Source organism: Syngnathoides biaculeatus, chromosome 15 (genome assembly GCF_019802595.1).
Source record: "Syngnathoides biaculeatus isolate LvHL_M chromosome 15, ASM1980259v1, whole genome shotgun sequence".
Taxonomy (NCBI): Eukaryota; Metazoa; Chordata; class Actinopteri; order Syngnathiformes; family Syngnathidae; genus Syngnathoides; species Syngnathoides biaculeatus.
The window spans coordinates 6125374-6149138 of NC_084654.1; the positions used below are offsets into that span (position 1 = coordinate 6125374).

General features: G+C 39.5%; 3 protein-coding genes across 11 annotated transcripts in view; 2 read left to right on the top strand and 1 right to left on the bottom strand.

Moving 5' to 3' along the window:
- The window catches only part of LOC133513486 (melanoma inhibitory activity protein 2-like), a gene marked incomplete at its 3' end in the record, with an annotated part of 8090 nt that extends 6427 nt beyond the window's left edge, over nucleotides 1-1663 (top strand). Inside the window, exon 4 of the mRNA XM_061844339.1 lies at nucleotides 71-1663. Coding sequence (XP_061700323.1) covers nucleotides 71-1663 — 1593 coding nt within the window. The remainder of the gene's footprint in view (nucleotides 1-70) is intronic.
- gemin2 (gem (nuclear organelle) associated protein 2) overlaps nucleotides 1-6966 on the bottom strand; it is a 26575-nt gene extending 19609 nt beyond the window's left edge. Inside the window, exon 1 of one of the 2 annotated variants that reach the window (XM_061844835.1) lies at nucleotides 6826-6966. The gene's annotated coding sequence lies outside the window, so the exon portion shown is untranslated. Of the gene's footprint in view, nucleotides 1-1624; nucleotides 1646-6825 lie in introns of those variants that run through there. The other variant, XM_061844836.1, reaches the window with a different exon arrangement.
- Nucleotides 1626-23223, top strand: mia2 (MIA SH3 domain ER export factor 2). 8 transcript variants are annotated; one of them, XM_061844814.1, is made up of 26 exons: nucleotides 1628-4490; nucleotides 4612-4809; nucleotides 5012-5109; nucleotides 7359-7490; nucleotides 7656-7677; nucleotides 7850-7938; nucleotides 8055-8126; nucleotides 8222-8332; nucleotides 8433-8504; nucleotides 8850-8915; nucleotides 9688-9792; nucleotides 10676-10798; nucleotides 10890-11060; nucleotides 12159-12249; nucleotides 13834-13901; nucleotides 13979-14049; nucleotides 14108-14209; nucleotides 14283-14379; nucleotides 15019-15086; nucleotides 15475-15560; nucleotides 16453-16566; nucleotides 18048-18197; nucleotides 20780-20914; nucleotides 21012-21061; nucleotides 21855-22011; nucleotides 22101-23223. In XM_061844814.1, exons 1-26 carry the CDS (start codon nucleotides 1694-1696, stop codon nucleotides 22307-22309), a joined length of 5454 nt encoding a protein of 1817 aa, XP_061700798.1. In that variant the 5' UTR covers nucleotides 1628-1693; the 3' UTR covers nucleotides 22310-23223. The 8 variants fall into 8 exon arrangements, 5 of the variants coding, with proteins under 5 accessions (XP_061700801.1, XP_061700800.1, XP_061700798.1 ...); XM_061844815.1 differs by having other exon boundaries at nucleotides 20840-20914; XM_061844813.1 differs by having other exon boundaries at nucleotides 18051-18197; nucleotides 20777-20914.
- The last annotated feature ends 542 nt before the right edge of the window (nucleotides 23224-23765 follow it).

Consider the following 23765-nt stretch of genomic DNA (forward strand, 5'->3'; position numbering starts at 1 on the left):
ACCTTTAGAACATTAGCTGTGTTAAATTTACAAATGATTTGCTGTCTAAATTCCATATCTTTTCATTAAGGAGTCCGATTTTCTGTGTATGGATGACACTGGCTATCCCATTGACTCTAGTCATTTGGACACTGAGGATGATTATGATTCTGATCTGAAGACCCTACCTGAGAAGTCTGAAATGAGTCAAACAAGAAAATATACGGATGAGACAAAATCTGAAACTCCAACATCTAAAGATACCGCCTCAGAATCTCTTAGTACAGCAGGTGAGGAGGTTGAATATCAGGACAATGGTGGTCCCAAGACTAACCAGGAATCTCCAGAAACTGCTGTGGAACTGAAGGAAAAAGGTGGGTCTCCTGCCTCTTCCTGGCTTAGTTCCTCAGTAACAGAATGGTTTGATGGTGGAAACTGGGACGAACCGGACAATTCAGCTGAAGTAAAGAAGCATTTGATGCAGGGAGATTATTCACTCATGTCTTCAGTGACAGGATGGCTGAGGTTAGGAAATAAAGGAAAAACTGATTCTTCTGAAGACAGTGAAAACCATCAACAGAATGACAGAAAAACAGAGTCTTTTACTTCAGCCATGACTGGATGGCTTGGGTTTAGTGGGGATGAAAAAGCAGAGTCTTGTGAAGAAAAGGAGTATGATGATGAAAAAGAAATGGACATGAAAACAGCATCAGCAGACAATTTCAAGAGCAGGAAGCTTAATCTCAATTCAGAAACACAACAAATACAAGAGAAGATTAATGAAATGGGGACATTGGGTTGGCTCGGAAATGGACTGTCAAGAACACTGGGTTTTGGCATAAATGATCAGGACACTGGAAACACAATTCAGGTTATTGCAGAAGAGGGGGAAAAGATTGACAAACAGAAAGCATCCAGCTCTTGGTTTGATGTAGAGATCAAGGACATTTTAGGCTTTAGAAAAGAGAATCCCGCTGACACTACTGAAACAGACACAAAGTCTAGCCGCAATGTGCAAGGACATGACAATAGAGCTGCATCTGTTGACAGCAAACATCGTGAGTTAGCTGATACATCTCAGGTTGATCAAAACAACAACCCTCCTCAAAACCAGAAAGTGGACATGTATCCTATTCTAAATGGTAAGGAAGGCGAAAACAAATTTGACATTTTAGCAAGTAAGAATGATGTCACCTCAATGCCAACTTTCACATACATGGTATCTAAGTCAGTAGGGCAGGTGGTGAGTGAGATTAAGGATTCCAAAAAAGATCAGATAGAAGAAAATGATGATCCAGAATTTACAAAGCAGGTTGAAAACATAGGCACATCTAACATACAGTCTATATACGGTGCCGCTGATGTGGAATGTAAAGGTGAAAGGACAGTTACAGAAATTAAGTTCGATGAGTCTGCAAAACAAAGTCAAGTGCAAGAAAGTGGGTCTTCTCTGGAATCTGAAACTGTAGTAAAAGAATCAGAAAAAGATAAGAAACAGGAGGAAGTACACACAAAAAAAGTTGAAAATATAGAGAAGCAGCAGAATGTAGAATATACTAAGGTGGTAGTACAAAATAAGTTTCAAGAGAAGACCCAGGGGGAGTTCAAAAAAGGGGTGATACAAAAGAACTGGAAAGTTACTTACAATAACACAAATGAAGATGAAAACTCTCTGGAATTTGGCTCAGACTTCTTTGAAAAAAAAGATGCTGAAATGACACATGAAAATCTATCAGAACAGGATAAAGAAAAACATTTGCATGAGAATACACCCAGTCAAGATACCAAAAACATGGAGTCCCCTTACCTCCAAGGGACAGTCACATCAGTGATCAACTTTTTAAAAGAAAGTAGCTTTGTGTCTTATCTTGGACCTGAAAGTGAAGATAATGAATATAAAGAGGAGGAACACAAAGAACTAGGGGAGGGAGAGGAACAAAATGAGATAATGAAGATGGAAGAACAAGAAGACTCTCAAGTGTTGACAGAGAAGTGGAAGGAGACAGTCAGGAGACAAAGGAAAAAACAACAGGATCTTATATCTAGAGAAAAGCAGAAGCCCCTGGAAGAGCTAAAATTCAAGACACCAGAACACTTAACGGAAGTAGAGCGGGTATATTATAGGAAGCATGGAGAGTTTATAGAGAAGACTAAGGAGGAGGATGTGGCGTTAAAAGACACAAAGGAAGGAATTACTGAGCTAATACAGAAGGAGCAAATTGAGACATTTGACAATGAGAAGCACAAAGAATTTAAGCAAGTAGATAAGCAAGAGGAGATGCAAATGTTGGATCACAAGCATGAAGTGGTTGGTGCGTCAGTAATGAAGATACAGAACAAGTTATTTGCATTAGATGATTTAGAGTGGGACATGTCCGAAGAGAGGGATAAACTGACAAATATAGTGATCGATGAAATGGATGGAAAACTGGGCAATTTTACACAGAAAGAGGAGGCAGATGAATTTGAAGATGAAAAGCAGGAAGGGTTTGAAAGAGGGAAAAGGGGAGAGGTAGTCATTGTATTAGGAGAGAAGACCCAAGAAGTAGTGGAGGGGTTAAATGAAGAGAAACTAGAAGACTTTGTAGACAAGCAGGAGGAGGTGGGAGAATTAGAGGAGACAAAATATCAAGTCAGTGGTGAGTCAGAAGAAGCCTTTGAAGGTGAGAGGCAAGAAGAATTGGAACCCAAGGAGCAGGTGGGACAAAGATTTGAAAAGACGCATAAAGGGGATAGTGAGTCATCAGGATTGTTAGAAGACAAGGGGCAAGAAGATTTCAAGGACAGGGAGTGGAAGGAGGTGCAAAAGTTGGAAAAGTATGAAGTTGATAGTAAGCCAAGAGAAGAGTTAGAAGAGAAGGAAAACATGGAGGAGATAAAAGTGAAGCAACAGAGCAAGGTGGGAAAGTTGGAGAAAAGGTATGAAATGCGAAGTGAGTCTGGAGATGGGATGGAACAGAAGAAGCATGAGGAGGTGGAAATGTTGAAGTATGACGAGGATGGTGAGTCAGAAGGATTAGAGGAGAAAGACAACATGGAGATAAATGTGAACCAGAATGAGGTGGGAAAGTTAGAGAAAAAGTATGAAGTAAGTGGTGAGCCAGGAGAGGAGTTGCAAGAAAAAAGCCTACAGATGAAACACAAGAAGCAGGAGGAGGTGGAAAAGCTAGAGAAATATGAAGTAGATGGTGAGTCAGTAGAAAACTTAGAAGAGGAGCATATATATGTGAAGCAGGAAGAAGTGGAAAAGTTAGAGAAAAAGTATGAAGTGAGTGGTGAGTCACGAGAAGAGTTAGATCACAAGGGGAAAGAAAAGTTCAAAGACAGGGACCTGGAGAAACTGGAAAAGTTAGAGAAGTATGATGTGAATGTTGAGTCAATAGAGAGGTTTGAAAACAAGATGCAAGAAAATTTCACTGACAAAGAGCAGGAAGGGGTGGAAAAGTTGGACAAGGTTGAAAAAGATTATGATTCAGGGGAAGACTTACAGGAGAAGGAGAAAATGGAGGCGGTCAAAATTAAGAAGGAGAAAGAGGCAAGGGACTCTGAAGAGCCAAATCAGTTTGAACCCAGGAAACGGGAAGATTTATACAAAGGACTTAACCGGACTGAAGTTGAAGAGAAGAGAAAAGGAGGGGTAAGAAAGTGGAAACATGTGGAGTTAGTGCAGATCAAAGAAGAGGAAACCCAAGAGTTTAACAGGGACCTTAAGGTAAGTGAAGACATCAACGTTAGTGAATTTGTGGAAAGGAGGGATGTTAAAGAGGTAATTGAGAGTGTTGAATGTATGGACAAGCTTTGTACTCAAATTGATCAAAATGAAGTCATAACAGAAAGAGGAGAACACAGTTTTGAGGATGACTCAAACAAAGTAACAAAAGGAAGTGGTGGAATATTTGGCCTTTTTAACAAAGTGATTTCATTGGACCAAAGGCCGATCAATAAAATGAAAGAGTTGACAAACTCTCACGCAGCATTTGCAGGAAAAGCAAATGAGATGTTAAAGGAAAAACCCTTTCAGACTCCTAAAGAAGAACTGGATGCAACAACAAATAATGATAAAGACTTGCAAGAAAACTTCCTGCCACCATCTCCATCCCTGACACAGAATTCCCAATCCAGTTTTCTCCTTTCAAACACAGCAAAGACCCACCAACCAAAGCCCCTCCCCAACAACTACAAGATTCTGCAGGACTACGTGGGTAGAGAAGAGGCAACTATTTTAGTTGAGTTATTTGGAGCAAAGAAGTTAAAACTTTTGGATTATATTCTTGGTCATCCAGATGTTTTTACTGAAGATGTTGATGAATCAATAGTGTTGGATACAGAAACACTTCTGCATTACTGCAGAGAGGAACTGTTCACTGCAAGCATACAACTCTCTGATGCACCAGATGACAAAGAAAATACCAGAACCATTTTTGCAATTCAGAAAGTACAAATACTGCTGAAAAGAGCAAGAGAAACTTTCAACGCCAGAAAATCAGCCATCAATAGAGCAAACTCTCAAGGTATATAAATAAGTATATTGCTTTGGAGATCATCATTGCTGATAGTAATGCTACTTTCATCACATTCTGTTCCTTCATTTCAGCAAGCTTTAAATGTGCTTTGTAACTGTTGTCCCTCCAGCTCGGCCAAGTTACGTTGATGCGTCTTGCCCTGCATGTAGCAAAGATCAAGAGACCGCGAGGGTGATGGTGGGGAAACAGAAGGATGGAGGCCCAGAAAAAAATGAAAAGAATACAGGAAGATGTGAAGAAATTTCCTTAGTGGAGAAAGCTAATAAGTTGTCTCATAGTCAGACCGTACCATCAGAATTACTGGAAGGTATGACTGGAATCCACTCCTCTCAAGACAAAATCAACAGTAGTGTATCTACTGTACTATTCAAGACTAAATAAGTCTTCCTACGGTAATCTAAAAAAAATCCAATAGTGTTGTATCAACTTTCCTACAGTATGTATTCATCATTAGATAAATGAAAAGCAGTTTTGCTCACAAATGATTCTGAAATGTCTTTTTTTTCCAGGTGTAATGTTGCAGCCAGATGTTATTCATCACATTCAAGAACAGTCATCCTCTCAGACTCATGCAATGAAGGACTTCCTCAAATGGCTGAAACTGCAGGTACCAGTTATCGATGAATTCAGACAGTTCAATCAGCTCCTGGCTGTAGGATAATGCACCGGGAAAACCTCAAGATTCTCCTAATTCATAGTGGAGACCGTGTTGCTTTAAGGACCTGAGCGTGCAATTCATTCCACCTCACGTAGTTTCGTTTTATTTGTCTCTGTCCATATTACTGACGTCCCTAGTGAGCAACTTCAGTCACACTTGAGGCCAACATGAACAACACATTGCTATAAAGATTGCCATGATTGTAAACTTTAAGAGATCTTCTAAAATGGGGACAACTGTAAAAATGTTTGGGTGAGTTGGTTTCGCTCCAGCAATTGCGAGTGAATTTGCTGTTGGTGAGGTTTGTTGATACTCTAATATCAGGTGATCCTGTTCCTTATGTTTGAGAGAAGTTTGCTATGTATTCACGATACTGTATAAACCATTTTGCATGGCGGGTGACGACACTTGTTTTTGCCAGTGTGGCATTCGACACTTGGTGACGTTGCGAGTCCACCATTGATAAAAGTAGGGTATGCAAACGTTTGTTGTCGCCTGTTAAAATGTTCGTGAATGCGGTTTGTTTTTGCAGATTAATTAATTGGCTGTTGCAATTTGACTAACTTGAATTCGTGAGTTAATATCAGTGGATAGCAGTTCTATCTCTGAAAATGGCAACGGGTTATTCGATAACTCTTTCCCCCTGTAAAAGAAAGGTTTGGTTTAGTCCAGCGTCGGATAGGATGCTGGCTCACGGCTACCTCTCATGAGACTTTTAGTAGTTCATATTTTGTAAATATTAACCAAATGAACGAAATCAGGAATGGCGGAACACGCGACAAATGACCCTTTAGGCAGCAGTGCGACGGACTATCAGTCGAGGGTGGAGACTTTTTATGGCGTCGCACTGGAGAAAGTGAAGGATGTACGTTTTGGGTCAGGCTTCTTTAGCATGTCCTGCTAGCGTCACTGCCGACGAGTGATTATCGTCTCAGGCTCTTCAATTCCTCTTCACATTTGAATATTCTTTCGTTGACTACCTGTGTGTTATATAAATCCTGCTTTCCTGCTGTCAATTTATATTGTGAGGTTGAATGGTGACTTTAGGAATGTGTTGACATGAGAGACGTGGCAGCTAAAAAGTTAGCCTGCTGTGTTAGGATAGTAAGTAATCGATTGATAAACTGGCCGACGATATCAGAAAATGCCACAATCAATCTTAATATAGTCATAGATTTTTTTTTGTGGGCCATATGTACAAGTTTTTAAAAACTATACTGAAATTTAAGGGTGTGAACGGACTGGTACAAGGGTAGGTTTATTCTGTATTAAGGTCGTTGAGGAGACTGATTATTGTCATATTGTATACGTATTTGCTGTGAAATAAATCGAACCAGAGGTTACGACTGAATTGTGATTTACTGGTTCGGCATTTGAAAGCGTAATTTGTTGGCAGTAACTATAGTACGAGGCATACATCACTCACTAAAAGTTATAGATGTTTGGCTTCCGGTGGAAATTTCAGGATGAACCTATAATGTACTGTAAACTTAAAAGGTGATTTTTTTTTTTTTAAATCAATCAATTTATTTAACCTCTAAACATTTGAATGCAATGTCCAATTGAAATGTTTCAGTATTTTTAGTACAGATTATTTAGTAACGAGGAGCTGAATAGCCAAACTCACATTCACAATTACATGTTTTCCTCTTTCATTGTTATTACCTTTCTTTCCTTTTCTGGCCTTTTGTGACACATCTGGTGTCTTTAGCAACCTGTTGATGACACTAAACCAGTCTCTTTAGCAACAGCTAATGACACTAATCACAGTGGGCACTTCCACCTGAAAACATCTTGTCAGTCGTTAGGTGCTGTCTTTGTGTCATTTCAGAACTGTTTTTAGACCAATTCTAATTGAGATTGGAAACGTATTGTTTGATTCCGTTGTTAACGCAAAAAGTACTGTTATACTGAGCAGCAGATGTGCATTCAATGGCTTACAAGAGATAAAATGTCGATCTTCTGCAGAGGTGCATCCTAAATTTCACACAAAATCTGAATCTCCCTTAGTTTTTATGAGTTCTGTATATGCACTAAATGCCAGGCACATGTATTCTCCAAATTAATGAGGTTTTGCTGACGAAATGGCTGAATTTTAAAAGATCTTTGTATTCTCGGGATCTCCTTTGTCTGTATGTATTTGCCATACATGCTGAGAAGTGACAAACACTTATTTAGACTGACATTTTTTTTTCCAGGTTGTGTCATCGCTACCTGATGACATTAGGCCTGGGCCTGACCTCTATGGAATCCCATGGGAACCAATTGTCATCTCCAGCCTTTTGGGGCTGGTGGTGGTGTTATTGTTCAGTTGCAGATGTTACAGTGCTGTGAGTACACAACACATGGACACACAAATAAGAATAGCCTGTTTTGTAATTGCTATTCTATTAATTATGTTCATGGTTGAAATACACATTAGATTGGCAGTTGTAGTCATCAAACATTTCTTGTAATATAAAATTCCATTCTTATTTTCCTCTATTTTAATGCAGGTCAAAAGCAGAATGTATCGACGTAAGTTTACACTTTTCTGAAATATTACCGTCTCATACGTTTGATTAATGGTAAATGTCTTCTATCATTCCCAGTGTTCTAATTTCCTATATAATTAGACAGTAATATAAGATAAACCATACTGCTTACAAATTCATGGACATCCCAAAATACCTTAATTTCCCTTTTCCAGGTAAGGAATGGTGGATGGCTGAGCAGGTTGCACAATTGGTTGAAGAGAAGTGTGAAGTCCTGGCAACGCTCAGTAAATGTCAGCAAGAGGTTCGTATTCCTGCTGCAATTTGATTTTTACCTGCAATCCGTGATTTTTTTTTTAATTCACAATTATCTTCAAAATCAGTTTCTCAATGGATATTTTTGTCTTGTTTTATATTTAGTATGATAAGCTAGAAAATTTACTAAGTGACAGTGACGTCTCAGATGAAACCCATAAGACGAGAGATCTAGAGGTAAGGCAGTTCTTCTAAGATATGTAAAAGACCATTGAATGAAAATGTTTGTTAATTTTCTGTTTAACTAATTTCTCGTTTTCTGGCTCATCCAGGTTAGGGCCCGACACTTAGACCTGGCGAAAACTCAACTGGAAGAAAATCTGCAAGAATTGAAGGATCAGTTGGATCAGCAGAGAGCACACCGAATAGAACAGGAAAAAAAAGTAGGATCATACTACACACGTTCCCCTGGTTAAGATGAGCTGATCAAAAATGGTGAAAGAACGCTATTATTTGATTCTATCATATTTTAATGCCTTTAAGATCACACTCCTTGCGGAGAGCATGCAAGCAATGGAGGAAGAAACCAAGGAGCTCCAATCACAAGAACAACAGGTGACCTCAATCTTATTATTCACAGAAAGGATTCTTGTCAGCGCTCACTAAGTTGCAGTAATAATAAGACTTCATACGACAATGCCAACAGAGACATACTGAAATCAGTGGTGGAGAATAGCAGAAAAATAGCTTTACTTATGACTTTTTATCATTTACCCTATTTGTTGAAGTTATGAGCCATACCTTTTTTTCTGCTTGGTTGCGAGCCAAAATGTTAATCACAAGCAAGCTTCAGATATTGCGCCACTTGAATTAAGTGGGGGAAGAAATGGTGCAATTAAGGTACTGCAATTCCCTTGCATGTTGGCAAAGCACATGCCCTGTTGGCCGTTAATTGAATAGGACAAACCACAGAGCATGCAAGCAATGGAGGAAGAAACCAAGGAGCTCCAATCGCAAGAACAACAGGTGACCTCAATCTTATTATTCACAGAAAAGATTCTCGTCAGCACTCACTAAGTTGCAGTAATAATAAGACTTCATGCGACAATCCCAAAAGAGACATACTGGAATCAGTGGTGGAGAATAGCAGAAAAATAGCTTTACTTATGACTTTTTCTAATTTACCCCATTTGTTCAAGTTATGAGCCATACATTTTTTTCTGCTTGGTTGCGAGCCAAAATTTTAATCACAAGCAAGCTTCAGATATTGCGCCACTTGAATTAAGTGGGGGATGTTGGTAAAGCACATGCCCTGTTGGCCGTTAATTGAATAGGACAAACCAAGACAAATACAAAACAAGACGTCTCAAAAGGATTAAATGCTCAACCTGAAATAACGGGCTAACCTGCTAGGCCAGGCTCCTTTAAGGCAACACACGCAATCTGGAGTACATACAGTAATTACACACTTTAAAAACATCTGATTGTCTTTACCTTTGTCTATCTAATTACAGTGCTACATTTTAAGAGTTAGATTGTCATCAGAGGCAGAACAAAGTCTTAGTGGATTTGTCAGATATCTTTTTTTATTTACACTTGAGTAAAATGGTATGAGGTTGAACTTTGTTTCTCCAAGAAGAATTTTCCCAATAAGCAATATTTTAAGGCAGGAGTCAACAATAAGTGTGTTATATTGTGGTTTTCTGCAAAGAATCATGCCTACAGCATCATGTTCCTGCCCCTGCTATCTACTTTTTGTGTTTCATATGTTGACTGTGTACATCCTTTCTTTCACTAGGCTCAAACAACCATTAAAGTGTACAATATGAACACTGACAGACTACAAAGGAATCTAGAAACAACTGAAGAAGAAAACAGTCTCCTCAAGGAGAGCAGCAAACACGTAAGACTATAGACGGAATGCGCCTATGTCTAAAATCACGTAATTTTAGACCAAACAAAAATATGTCTGATAGCACGACACCCAGAGTTTTGTACGACACTGTTAAACATTTAGAAGGTGATAATAAACGAAGGTATATGGAAAAATTAGAGGCACTTGGCATTGATACAAATACTTCGTTGCTAATGCTTCGTTGCAGAGGCTAGATACAGGCCCAATTAAAATATACAATCTCCCTTGATCTGTTCTCAGTCACGAATAAATCTCACATAGTGATGGACTGACTCAGATTTTTTTCAATACAAAACTATAATTGGAAAAAAGTTTAGGACAGGGAGCCGTTTCCTCCGTAAACCTCTCTGTGACAGACAGTTTATATTTTTTTTAAAATACGCATTGTTCTCAAATGAATCATTTTGCCATTCTAAATACTTCTTAAAAAATTTAGATTAAGAATAATTCCCACCTGAAATGAAATGATCACTACAGAGGTGTATGTATTTCGTTGGGCACCATTCATCCCGTTTAATTGCTGATATGCTATAGAATGATATCTTTAAAGAACTGTCTCGTCTGTTGTGACAACCAACAGAACAACAGGTCTCAGACATTATGAAAAATCTGCTCCGGTTCAGTGACTCCCGCACTGCCGAGCAGCTTTGTTTGACCGCAATATAGCATCATAAACAAACAGTGACGTCATGCGCATGATCTCCATAAAAAGTGTTAATAAAATCCTTAATTCTACATCCAAAAGGTTGCTAAGGTAAGATTCTGGTAGATATCGCAATGTTCCTTTTCTTTCTTTACTACGGAATATGCTTTTCTGTCTTTTTATTTGTCAGTTTCCTGTCAATCATCCAGTTCTTCATCTGTTCTGCAGTTAAGACAACAGATGGAGGGATGGTCAGAGCGAGTAAGTGAGCTGGAGGAGGAAATGAGGAGGTATGAAATGGCCCACAGTGGAATGGTGCAGGATGTGGCCAACAAGGATGAACGTATAATGGTATGGCTGCATGGACTTTGTCAGCCTTGACCTATAACTGACACATTACAATTCTGACTTCATCTCAAAATTCTTTGAACCAAACATTCAGTCTCTCACTAATCGGCTGCTGGGGATGAAAGCTTGGGATGCTGATTTAGAGTGCGATGGAGGCGAATCATCCAAGGAGACAACAGCAAGAGCAGAGAGGAATGGAAAAATAGATCTAACCAATTCAGAAGGCCATCTCCAGAAAGTCCAAAAGCTTGTTTATGCTGCTAAGGTAAAAAAAAAAAAAAAACCTGTGGAAAAAAACACATGCGTTATGATCATTCTTGTAATAAAACAACAACAAAAAAACTTAGTTACCATACTTAATGTTCACTAGAATTTTCATCTACCTGTACTTTACTTTCTGGAATGTTTCATTTTACTCAGCTACCTTTCCTAAATAAATTTTTTTCTTTTAGTCTATTTCCCCAAACCTTTGTTACCCGTTACTTCAAAATAGAATCCATACATTTTTGGGTGATGTAATACCTGAACTGCTGAGCACAAAGCATAAAAATAGTGCTGCCTGTACTGATGAGGTTGGGATAGATTAGCACAGAAAGTAGTTATGAAAATCAATCAGGAAGTCTTTTCATGCGCTGATTGTGTGTCTCCGGTCTGTTGCCCTTTCTGGATTTTTGTCTGCAGACGCCAATGTTGCTTAATAAAGGAGCTTAAAAAGTAATTGAAATTAAAAAAATTATATATTCACAATTATAACCACTTTTTTTTTTTTTTAACTAGTTTTACATTTAATGGTTCTGTACATTTAGTATCAGAAAAGGACTCATTATTCGTGGGGGTTACGTTGAATTAGTGAATAATGGATGGCAAATTAAAATACCTATGTATGATATGTACCGGATTTGTGACCATAGGACATACTTAAACTTCAATTTTGTTTTTTTATCTGACACAATGGCGGTGGTGGCAAGTCATTACTCTAGATGTTGTTCACACAGTGTCACATCAAAATTAAAATAATCATTCCACAGCAAATAGCAGAACTAGCAAATCATAAAACAAAAGTAGAACTTAGAATTGACATAAAACATGCACTTTAAACACTATTTACGAATATGTGGGCCCACCAATGGTGACCCATGAATGGGCAAGAGCCCACTAATAGTCTAAATGGTTATTTTCCAAGATAATTGGAGTTGTAGATAAGTATCACTAGTTTTAGGTATTTTATACACAAGGGTATACATTTCTATAATTGCACAAAGGTATAATGTGGACAATTTATATGGAACTTTGAAGGTTATGATATAACCAAGACTAATCATGTAGCACTAATGTGGCATTATTTGTGTGTGTGTGTGTGTAGCTAAATGCAGACCTCAAATCAATTGATGAAGACAAGGACAGAGTGTTTGCCAAACTTAATGATGAAGTAAAAGCTAAAGAGGACCTAGAAGGTGAGTACACATCTTAAAAGATTTTTTTGATTATTTTTTTGTTGTTTTGTTTTTAAGGTTTATCCATTATTTCTTTGTGCAGCCAGGTTTTAGTTGGCGCTGTCAAATGAACATAAAGGAGGAATACATTTTTCATTAAGGGAAACAACTTAGCTCCCAAATAATGGACAGAAACTATGAGAGCATTATACAAATTTCTTTTTCTGATATATTGTAAGCTGCCAGACAATTTTTTTTTCTTTTTTCAAAATAGCCAGCTAACAGATTTCTTTAATTTCATTTTTTTGTGTAAATGTAGCCACTACAGAGAGAACTATTTGTATTCAACTACAACACTTGAAAAAAATTATGTCCAACCATCCATTCATCTTGTATCGCTTATGTGAGATCAGGTCTCAGTTTGAGCAGGGACGCCAAGCCTTCCCTTTCCACACCCACTTTATCCAGCTCTTCTGGGGGGATCCCGAAGCGTTCCCAGGCCAGCCGGGAGACATAGTCTCTCCAGGGTGTCCTGGGTCATCCCTAGGGTTTCTTTCCGGTGGGATGGACCTGGAACACCTCACCAGGGATGCATCCAAATCAGCCACCTCATCTGGCTTCTCTCAATACAGAGGAACAGCAGCTCTACCCTGAGGCCCTGTTGGATAATCCATCTTTTTTTCCATTTTATTTATTTTTTTATTTTTATTTCGATGTAATACCATGTGTATAACATCAGTAATGACCTGCCTACACAGGCAGTATCTGGGCCAATGTAAGCTTCTGCTTACAGATGTAAAATCCAATTGTTCCTTGCTGCTTTGTGAGTGGGCTATCTTATGGGAGCTTACATACATGCTAAAACACTTGTTGGCATGCATGCTACCAGTGCGTTTAATTGTACTTTGTTGAAGAAGTACAACAACATTTGCAAATGTTGGAACTCAAAGTGCACATAAGGTGCACCACATTGTAAGGCGCCATGTCTAATGTGTTGCCTCGTCTAGGTACAAGAGAATTAAGATCTTTCCGATTGTGAAAATACAGTAAATTTAAAAAAAAAAACTTAAGCAAAATCCGTGAATATGCAGGGCTGCAAACGGTGAATCATAAATGGGCAAGGGCACACTGTGTGTGTGTGTGTGTGTGTGTGTGTGTATATATATGAGATACACATGCTTTCATATTGCTCTTCAAATCCAATAAAGGACTGAAACACCCCTTCTGTTTGAAATAGAACATTGTATTCATGCAGTGAACTAAAATTAGACCAAACAGCGAATCATGGTAATTAAAATATGAATATTTTTTACTCATGGCTATGCTTTGTTTTTATGGTTGCCTTTTCATCCTACTGCAGACTGAAGCATTCAGAATACTGTTCAGTGGTCTGACCACGTTTTTGTGTGTGTGTGTGTGTGTGGTGTGTGTGTGTGTGTGTGTGTGTGTTTTAGTTAATTTTAGTGGAGAAATCTTGCAGAAACAGGGCGTTGTGTCATGTGTTTGGGAATTAATATCCGGGACTAGGGTTTATTAAGTCTGCACAAGTGTAGATCACCACACGTGAGAAAATGATGATGCCACTATTTGTGTATTTTCTTGTAGTGAGCATTAAGGAGTTGGAGAATGAGCGATTATCGATGCAAGCTGACACTGAGCACTACTCTGAACAGGTAGCTCACTGCGCCATCCAAATATTGGCCATTTGTAACAATGGTGTATTACCTTGTCTCGCGTTAATACTCCACAGGTCCAGCGACTGCAACAAAAACTCCAGATTATGACTGAAATGTACCAAGAGAATGAGCTCAAACTACACAGGTATTATGTTTTAATTATTTAAAAATATTCTTTTGATTGACAATTATTATTATGGCAGATTGCTGACAGTGGAAGAAAAGGAGCGTCTGCAGAAAGAAGACAAATTAAATAAAGCAGACAAAAACATTGCTTTGGCAATGGAAGAACTCAACAACTATAAGTATGAACTAATGCAGAGTACATTGAAACAGAATATGTTGGCTTCTCCTGAAAACACACCTTTGTCTCTTCAGGCTTCGTGCGGGGGAGATGGAGGAGGAGCTTGAGAAAACCAAGCAGTCTTATCAGACCCAGATATCCGCTCATGAAAAGAAGGCTCACAATAATTGGGTTTGTATTCCAGAATCTGCACAAAAAGCATGGTGGTTCTCTCCAATTTGTTTGGTCAAAAACTACCTGTTGCATGGTGGCACGGTGACGGAGCTGTAGAGCGTTGGCCTCACAGTTCTGAGGACCGGGGTTCAGATCCGGGCCCCGCCTGTGTGTGCTTTGCATGTTCTTGTTCCTGCGTGGGTTTTTTCCGGGCAGTCCGGTTTCCTCCCAGATCCCAAAAACATGCATTAGAGACTAAATTGCCCCTCGGTGTGATTGTGAGTGTGACTGTTGTCTGTCTCCATGTTCCCTGCAATTGGCTGGCAACCTGTTCAGGAATTTTATGCATGCCAGACTTTGGAGGTGTGTATGTTGTATTTTGAAGAAAAACATCCTTTTACTTAACTTATTTTTTAATTATTTATTAATTTTATTGTTAATTTTTTATCAGCGGACACAAGTAAGTACCGTTGAATCAATCAGGAACCACGAATTGTGATATGAATGGTTACACCCCTCGTTGTTACTATTTACCACAATTCTATTCATATATGCAGCTCACCATAGACTGTCCTGTTGGTCATAATCCCACGATTTAAGATTATTCTACATCTACATAAATCCCAAATGTCTCTGATTTACTTCTTTTTCATGCAGCTTGCAGCCCGAGCAGCAGATAGAGAGCTATCAGACATCAAGAGAGAGAACGCCCTCCTTAGGCAGAAGTACGCATCACCAATGAACTTGCAACCCTACTGTACTTCCCCTGACCATTTTTTTATATTCCCATAATATGCAGATATTTTCATTTTGTTCCATTTGACTTCAGTGTTTTATAATGTACTACTACTTTCTTTCGGCTTGTCCCTTTCGGGGTCGCCACAGCGTGTCATCTCAGATGAACGCACATATATGTTTGGCACAATTTTTACACCGGATGCCCTTCCTGACGCAACCCTTCTCAGGGAGTGGAGGCCCCAGTGCGATACGAACCCACAACCCCTGGTTTACCAAACCAGTGCTCTAACCACTGAGCTACGGGGCCTCAGTGTTTTATAATGTATGCCTCAAAATAAAAACATTGATCTTTAAACTTGAATTTTACATTTATAGGCTTACAGACACACAGTTCAAGTTGGATGCCCTCGACAAAGATCCATTTGCCTTAGACAGCCTGGCCAGGCCTTTACCATTCCGAGGTTAGCATATGCACAGTACTCCACACATACAAATTACTGCAGTACAGTTTTCCCAGTTTATCAAGCAAAGCAATCTGTTTTGATCCAAGATTTTTCCTACTTTTGAAAAGTCTTCAGCCTTTGTCAACATGTTCAATGGCTGCAGCTATTACAATACGACAAAACACTATACTTATTGTAATGTGAGCACACAAGCATCATAAACTATACGCTGTCACATTTGTATTTGAATTGCTGGCCAAAGGGTTCCATAATTGCAAGTTGTCGTGAAATGGGATATTTCCCACAATGTGTTTTGGTCCCAGCTGAAGAATTAGGGTGGGATGATTATATTTAAAATGGATTTCGTCACCTCGAGGTTTTAAGTTGCTGTCTTTGTTGTGACTTTATACAAATTTGACTCAGCTTGTTGGTGTGAGCAGGATGGCTGCATTCATCAGGCTTCAATCCAAAATGTTCCTCCATCGTCATGGTGGCATTAGGCTTTGTAACTTATTCTATTAATGCCAGTCAATTTTCTTTGACTGTGCAGCTACCGGCTCATCATTATTAAGCTTCGCTTCGTGGGCGTGAGCACTTCAAAAGCTTGCATGCTCGTGCACACATATGCACACAGACAATCAGACGAAGGGTCCCTGCCCTTCACTATATCTGCTTGGCTTAGAGACCATGATGGGGTTTCATATGTGCTTTCATTTATTTTTTTTTCATTTTATTTTTTTCCCTAATGACTGGGCAATGTAAAGAATTACAGATCTGTGTAATGGTGAGGCCGCGTACAGTGAACAGTATTGTAGTATGGGAACACTGTACACAGTATGAGACTTGTCTTATAAATACTACCCCTCAATGTCCTTAATGTTTAACTCACCAAGCGATTCTACTCATCCAGCTGAAAGATTGCCATATGGTCCTTCTCCATTGGGTCACCCTGCGTCTGAAAACCGAGCTTCACTCTCTCCTCCCACGCTTCTTGACGGGCCTTTAAGCAGACTGTCACCTAGAGGTGTGTGTCCCCAAATACAACCACTAGCCACAACAGTGTAACCAATATGACAATAACAATACAAGAGCTATATCAAATGTTTTGCCTTTACAAAGATAATTGTGACTATTTTTGATTAAAACTGTCTGAGAAGTTTACCCTTATTTTTTTATGGTTGTATTTTGTAGTAATTTTTATAGTGAATGCTGCACCTTGCTGAAAACTGTATGAACTGAATATTTTGACTCATATCACAAATGGACATCGCAGTCATGACTCATTACAATCGTACACCACTCTAAGATACAGTGGTGCAACGGCAATATTCAGTTATTAAACCCTCTGACAGTATCAAGTGAATCATGACAAATCTTGGTTACAAAGTTCAAGTCCCATATTTTTGACCACTGATTATATACTACAGTGCTCGGCTGCTCTGAAGTGAGCAGTCACGTCATCATATTCGTTTTGGCTAGTACGATTTTACCCTTTTTGACTTTCTTTCAATTTTTTTGTTTTGTCATTTTCAGTGGTTAAACTAACAAATATTCTGAAAGGTATTTATCTGGTAACTGGGTTTATTTTTATTAATCTTTTATTAATCTACTCGAATTCTGTAGTCTATAAACTATTTTAGAAATGAAGAAAAAAATCTGAAATTTTCACCTAGTTTTCAGGAAAAATATTGCATCAGGATACATATTGTTATTGTGAAATATGTCCATCCAGCTCCAGTCTTTGGTATTTCTGTATTATGTACAGCAAGTTTACTTAAAAAATTTAAAGCTTTACCATTAAAGAAGCTTGTTTTTATGCTACGCACTTACCTGTCGCACTTTGCCCGTTTCATGTGTTGCGATTACATAGAAGGTCAATGTAATTCAAGAAAAAAGAAATAAAGAACAGATAGCATACAAAAACAACCCAAACCTAAGCTAGCGCGTCAGAGCTACCAATGTGGCTGCATAAACAAATGTACGTGGTCTCGTGACGCCACATGCAAATCCTGAATAGATGCGGGGTGGCGTGGGTGACGCAGGCACAAGCAAATTCGCCTGCTTCGCTGAACGTTTGAAGCTGGTATGAGCTGAACTTGTCTGGGAAGAAATGTTGACAGCGCCACGCATAGGGGAAGCCTGCCCCTTGCCGAGTTGACAGCGCTAATGAAATGCATGCTGTTTCAATGTGTCATTCGAGCAAACTCAAGCAAAAGACATGAGGTGAAGCAATCTTTTACATCTGGTCGGTATCTAGTATCACGCTTTTAACAAACGATTATTGGCAATATTTACATGCAAGTTTAAAGCAGGATTAGCTGTTTAAGATGTAAGCATGCCTTGCAAGCATTTTTTTTTAATTCAAAAGATTATTCCTTGTTCTGGATTGTTTATTTTGGCTTATGGAAAAATTTTACAGCTTTATCTTCCTCCATTTGCTCAACATGTTGTCCCCTTTTTCTGATTCCTTCCATGATCCATATTCCGCATTGGTTGTTTCTCCAGTAGGTCGTGCTCCAATAGAGCCCCCAACTGCTCAAGGAGAACTAGAGCGGAGTGGAGGTCCACATTCAGACAGTGGCTCAATCTCTCCTTCATGGGAAAGAGATCGCAGGGGACCCCCTCCAGGAGGCCCTGGACCATTCCCCCCTCAAGGTGTGTATCTATTAGAAAAGATCATAATGTTTATGTGTTACTCAATAAGTATCTGAAATCCAGGGGGCAACAAGCCTGAAAGTGTTATATACATACATTTTCTTTCCCACTTATCTTCACAAGGGTCGTGGGAGTGCTGGAGCCTATCCCAGCTTTCAACAGGCAGGAGGCGGAGTACACCCTGAACTGGTTACCTGTCATGGCAGGGCACATAGATACGAACAGCTGCACACACCTAGGGGCAATTTAGAGTGTCCAATTAATGTTGCAAGTTTTTGGGACGTGGGATGAAACCGGAGTGCCCGGACAAAACCCACACAGGCATGAGGAGAATATGCAAACTCCACAAAGGTGGGTCCGGTATTGAACCCAGAACCTCAGAACTGCGAGGCCAACGCTTTCCAGCTGATTCACTTTGTCTCTATAGAGCTCGTACACCTGCGTCAAAATATCACGTGACTTTTGTTTACATCGCCGTATTGCCAGTCTAACAAAGCATCTTTCAATGCCAAGTCGGTTGGAGACGACACAAAAACATGTCTTAGCACAACACCCAGAGTTTTGTCCGTTACAGTTAAACGTTTAGACGGTGATAATAAACAAAGGTACGTGGAATAATGAGAGACACTAGGCATAGAGGACCCACATTTAATGCCAAAGTTGATGTATTCGCCGATAAGAAATTGGACTGTTAATTTGCTTCCACTTCTCTTGGACAACTGGATATACACATGTATCTGGTGAGTAAGTCGTCGAGATTTACACGGAAGAGTTTGAAAGCGTTTAAAAGTCTAGACGCATACAAATACTTCGTTGGAATAAATCCGACATAGTGACGGGTTGACGGCGCGTGAACGCAGAAGCGTATTCAGCTTGTTGTGGGTTTCGTGTAGGCGTGTATGTTGTGTGGGTGAGACGGACTGTGCATGTGTTTTTGGTCAAAAGCGAGTGTGAGAGGAAAAAGAAAGTTGATTCACGGCGGCCGGAAACGGTTGTGTGCAAAAAGAAAAGTATTTGGAAGTAAATTACTGCCACCACGATTTGAATTTGAAATGCCACAGAAAACAGGATTTGAAATGTAAAATGATCACATTTTCAATAGTTGCTACAATTAGCTGTCTGAAATTCAACTGGCTACAATTCGCTCTCTAAAATTCACCGTCTGGGCCACCTGGCAGGGGTTACTCCAGGTCAGAACCAAACAGCCACACAATCCATTTACGCTTTCTTAGTATGTGACATCACATGACTAAGAAAGCGTAACTGCGATATATATATATATATATATATATATATATAGTTTCTGATTTTAACACATGTATGACACACATTATGCTATGACGCACCGCATGTATGGTATACAATTTAAAAAAAAAAAAAATAAATTAACAGACCCAAAGCTAACTTAAATTCAACTTGATTCTGCTATTTAAAAATACACCATTTTTAACCAATCTTTTCTTTGTAATCTGCTGGCAGTTGCTGTACCACAGTAGTCCTTGTGCGGATGGAGAGATCACACCTTTTCATAAAAAAGTGTTCAGTCTTCATATCTTTTGCTATCGTTATTGCCTTCAGTCGAATAGTGACTATGGCGACGGTTCTCCCACCTTTTCTTTGCTCAATAACCAATTGTTCAACGTGTTCTTCTAGACTTCAAGAATTGTAATGCATCTTAAAGTGACGATAATCTGGGACCATGTTGATTGTGCAAATGTTGCAGATACTCCTCAATCAATTGTGCAAGGAGTGCAGATGTTACTCAGCCAGAAGAGTGGTCAGTATTGGTCAACAACAGACTAGCACAGCGTGGTGAGACTTACTACAGCGAGTGCAAGAGTAATATACATACTTGGATGGGGACACAAGGTCTGGGACCATCACTTTGTTAACCTTTTGTTGTTGAAGATTTCTCACATACTGTTTGTGGATGGTCAACATAGAAATCAGAGGTGTTATTGTTGTCGATGGTGGGACTTGGTGGGTGTGGGGATGTGAAAGCGCTTTGACCATTGGCTTCAGCAAATTATAAAACAGAAGGTTCAAGAATCTAGCAGAGATCCAGGATGAGTGGAATGAGGTGGGAGTCACAGCTTCATTTCGGAGATGGAATATATGTGTCGTGTTCCTTGGATCAAAATGCTTCTGAGCCTGAGCCGACGTAGGAAATGTCTCAACTTGGCTGATGAGGAGAACTGGACTGTTGGCCAGTGGTCCAAGGTCTTCTTTTCCGATAAAAGTAAAGTCTGCCTTTCATTTGGAAATGAAGGTCCAAGGATTTGAAGGAAGACTGGTGCAGAACAGAACACAACCTGCTTTAGGTCCAGTGTGAAATATCCACAACCAGTGGATATGGGTGCAATGTCCAGTGCAGGTGTTGGTAAACTCTGCTTCCACTCTTTTGCTGATGCATCTTCTCCTGCCACATTTTGTCCCTCCGTTGATATGCTCGGACACAGGAGTCTGTGAAAAGCCAGCCTCGTTAGCTATGAACCTTTGTCTTATGGAGGTTGTCAATTATGGTCTACAACTACTGTAGTGATTTTTTTGGGTCTACTTTTATCCATTTTCTGAACCAGGAGGTCCAGTCTACAGGAGACCTGGTCCTCCTCCAGGAGTAATGGGTCCTCTGCTACCTCCAGGTCCTCCTTTTCCCCATCCAAGGAGTCTTCCTAATTCCGGGCCCCAGGGACCCATGTATCCTGTAGACTCAACAGGTGGATGCTCCTTTTTTTTTTTTTTTTTTTTTTTTTTTTTTAAATCTACCTGGGCTTCTCTCTCAAGAGTGTTCATGTTGTGTCTTTGTTATTTCAGATGGTGTACAAAGAGAAAACAGTTTTGGGCCTGAGCAGGCTCCCAGAGAGGTTGGTTTGTGTGTATGTGGGTCATTTTCATATAATTTGAGCAATAATGATAAAGGCATACCCCACTGAATTTCTTCATGAAAATCAGTTTCTCTTACCGGTGAGACTATTTTGGTTATCGGCAGTTATCTTTCTAATGTTTATCGGACAAAATGCAACATTTTTTTCCGAAGATGCTAATTGCATTCAGAAAGTTTTTTTTTTTAATTATTATTTTTTAAATAAGTCGTGGTTCTTTCACAAATGGTCCCTTTGTGACTCAATTTGGTCACTGTTTTTACCATTAGCGCCACATTATATTGCAATACACCATAGGAGTCTGTGAGCTCAATAGCAGACTGGTAAAAAAATTGTTCTGAGATATTAATTTATGAAAGTGTGTGAACCATGGTATGTTTTTACCATTGTTACGATTGCATAAAGACACATTTTAGGAGTTTGAGTAGTTTGGAAGGCAAGACTTAAATTGTGCAACTCTCAGAATTTTTCTGAAGATGTTTGTCTTTACTGTTATGCAAGAAGCTTATTTCAGTGAGCTGCTACCATTTGCTTATGTAAGCTTGGAGTTTTAAATTGTCCAAAAGCTTTTTTAAACTAGGACTTTAGGTGTGGCTGTTTCAGGGTGGGAGACATTTACCCATATAAAACCAAGGTATAAACTAAAGTATAAAAAGTAGCTAATCTAAAATTGTCTGACATTGATTATACGAAGGTGCCTCATACTGCTTAGCAATATGTGAATTCAAATCATGCCAGCTTTTTAATGTGGACTTTTTTTTTTAATATATGTAAGCCTGGTCCTGGTGATCGAAGGACTCCCCCTGAATCGGCTCTGAGAATGGTGCTACCCCCAATGGGCCCCATAGATGCCCCATTTCCTCGACGAGCACCCTTTAGACCACCTGATTTCTTCCCCTCCAGAGGTCCTGGAGGACCTCCCATGATGCCCAGTGAGTAGTTGTATACCCCTTGGACTATCCTAATGAGCAACATACGCAGTTTGTGAAGCTGCCTCTCTCCACCATTTCACCTTCTCCAGTGTGGGCTCCTCGGCCAGGGATGATGTTACCTCCTCGGTACCCTCCCGGTGGACCTCCACCTCCTCACCTACTTTCTTATGGTCCATTGATGCGGCCTCCTCCACCCAATGACCTTGCACCTACATCCATGGGTCCTCCAACATCTCAGCAGAACCTCCCCTCCGTACCACATAGCCAGTCACAAGATGAGCAAATGTCCTTTCCATAAAATGCAGCAGATTAAGTTCAGATTTGAACCTGATCATCTTTTAAATTTTTTCTTGTTCGTACAGTCACTACTGATGGTTAACCTTAATTTCTATAATACCACCCAAATACTTTGCAATTAATGTCATAGTTATCAATTACTGAAGGTGGGATGTACAATTTGCTCCATTGTGCTACTCTGTCAGAATTATTTGCACAAAATTAGCCACCCAGTGTGAGAATTTAGTTGAATAAAGTGCAAAATGTCTGAAATGTGCGCCGGAACAGACTAGATAATTGATTTTAAGGCCAGTACAATCGTTCCATCCATCCATTCATTTTCTGAGCCGCTTATCACTATCCCAGCTATCTTCGGGCAGAAGGCTGGTTACACCCTGAAATAGTTGCCAGCCAATCGCAGGGCACATAGAAACAACCATTCATACTCACCTTCACGCCTATTGTACAGGCAATTTAGTCTTCAATTAGCACACATTTTTGGGATGTGGAAGGCAACCAGAGTATCTGTAGAAAGTCCATGCAGGCACGGGGAGTACATGCAAGCTCTATACAGGCGGAGCCGGGATTTGTACCCTGATACTCCAAACTGTGAGGCAGATGCCCTAAACAGTAGTTCTTCACTGTCCTACCTAGTATATACCTATGAAATTAATTTTCCAGGCTACATAGAATACTTAACAGAATTTACTATTGACCATAGATTTTCACATTTCTTCATAATGTTATGTCTGCAAGTCATGCGTTCGGCTGAGTTTTAAGTTCCTGTACTCAGTCTTGCGGTCAGATTTGAGCCTTGTAATTTTATAGTTTATATTAGCTGATTTTGTGAATATTTTGCAAATCTAAGTTCATCAGAGAAGGTGGGTGGAAAATGTTTGTGAATTTTGTAAGGATTAAATTAATAATGTAACATGATTAGTGTGTGAGTTGTATTTTTTCATAGTATGCTACACAACCTTGGAATTTTGAGCAAACACTTGCTCATATGTTTCCTGCTTGAGGGAGTGTGAGATCAAAGTGTCCCATTGTCAGCCACCACCATTATGTTGTACTCATGAGTGTACATGAAAAACGCTATACGTAGACAGTACTGGATCGCATTTTTAGTGATTGGGATTTAGTGGTCCATTAGTGGGTCCTTTACAAACCAGCAAAATCCCATGATGTCGCTTAAGAGAAGCTCATCAATAGTGGGACTCAGTGGTGCTTGAACTTCTGGCCTCTCTAATCTTCATCTCATAAAACATAACTCATCACATAGGAGTGGATCATATGTCACATACTCTGTGATAATACAATTAAATTACATTTCCTCACCAATTTGTTGTGCAGGAGCCACACGCACACACACACAGATCGGCCCAACCATTTAAATTTACTTTTGTCTTATCACACTATTCTGTCATCCCCGCCCCTCAAAAAAGCAATGAATTATCTGTGCCAACTTAACTATTAAT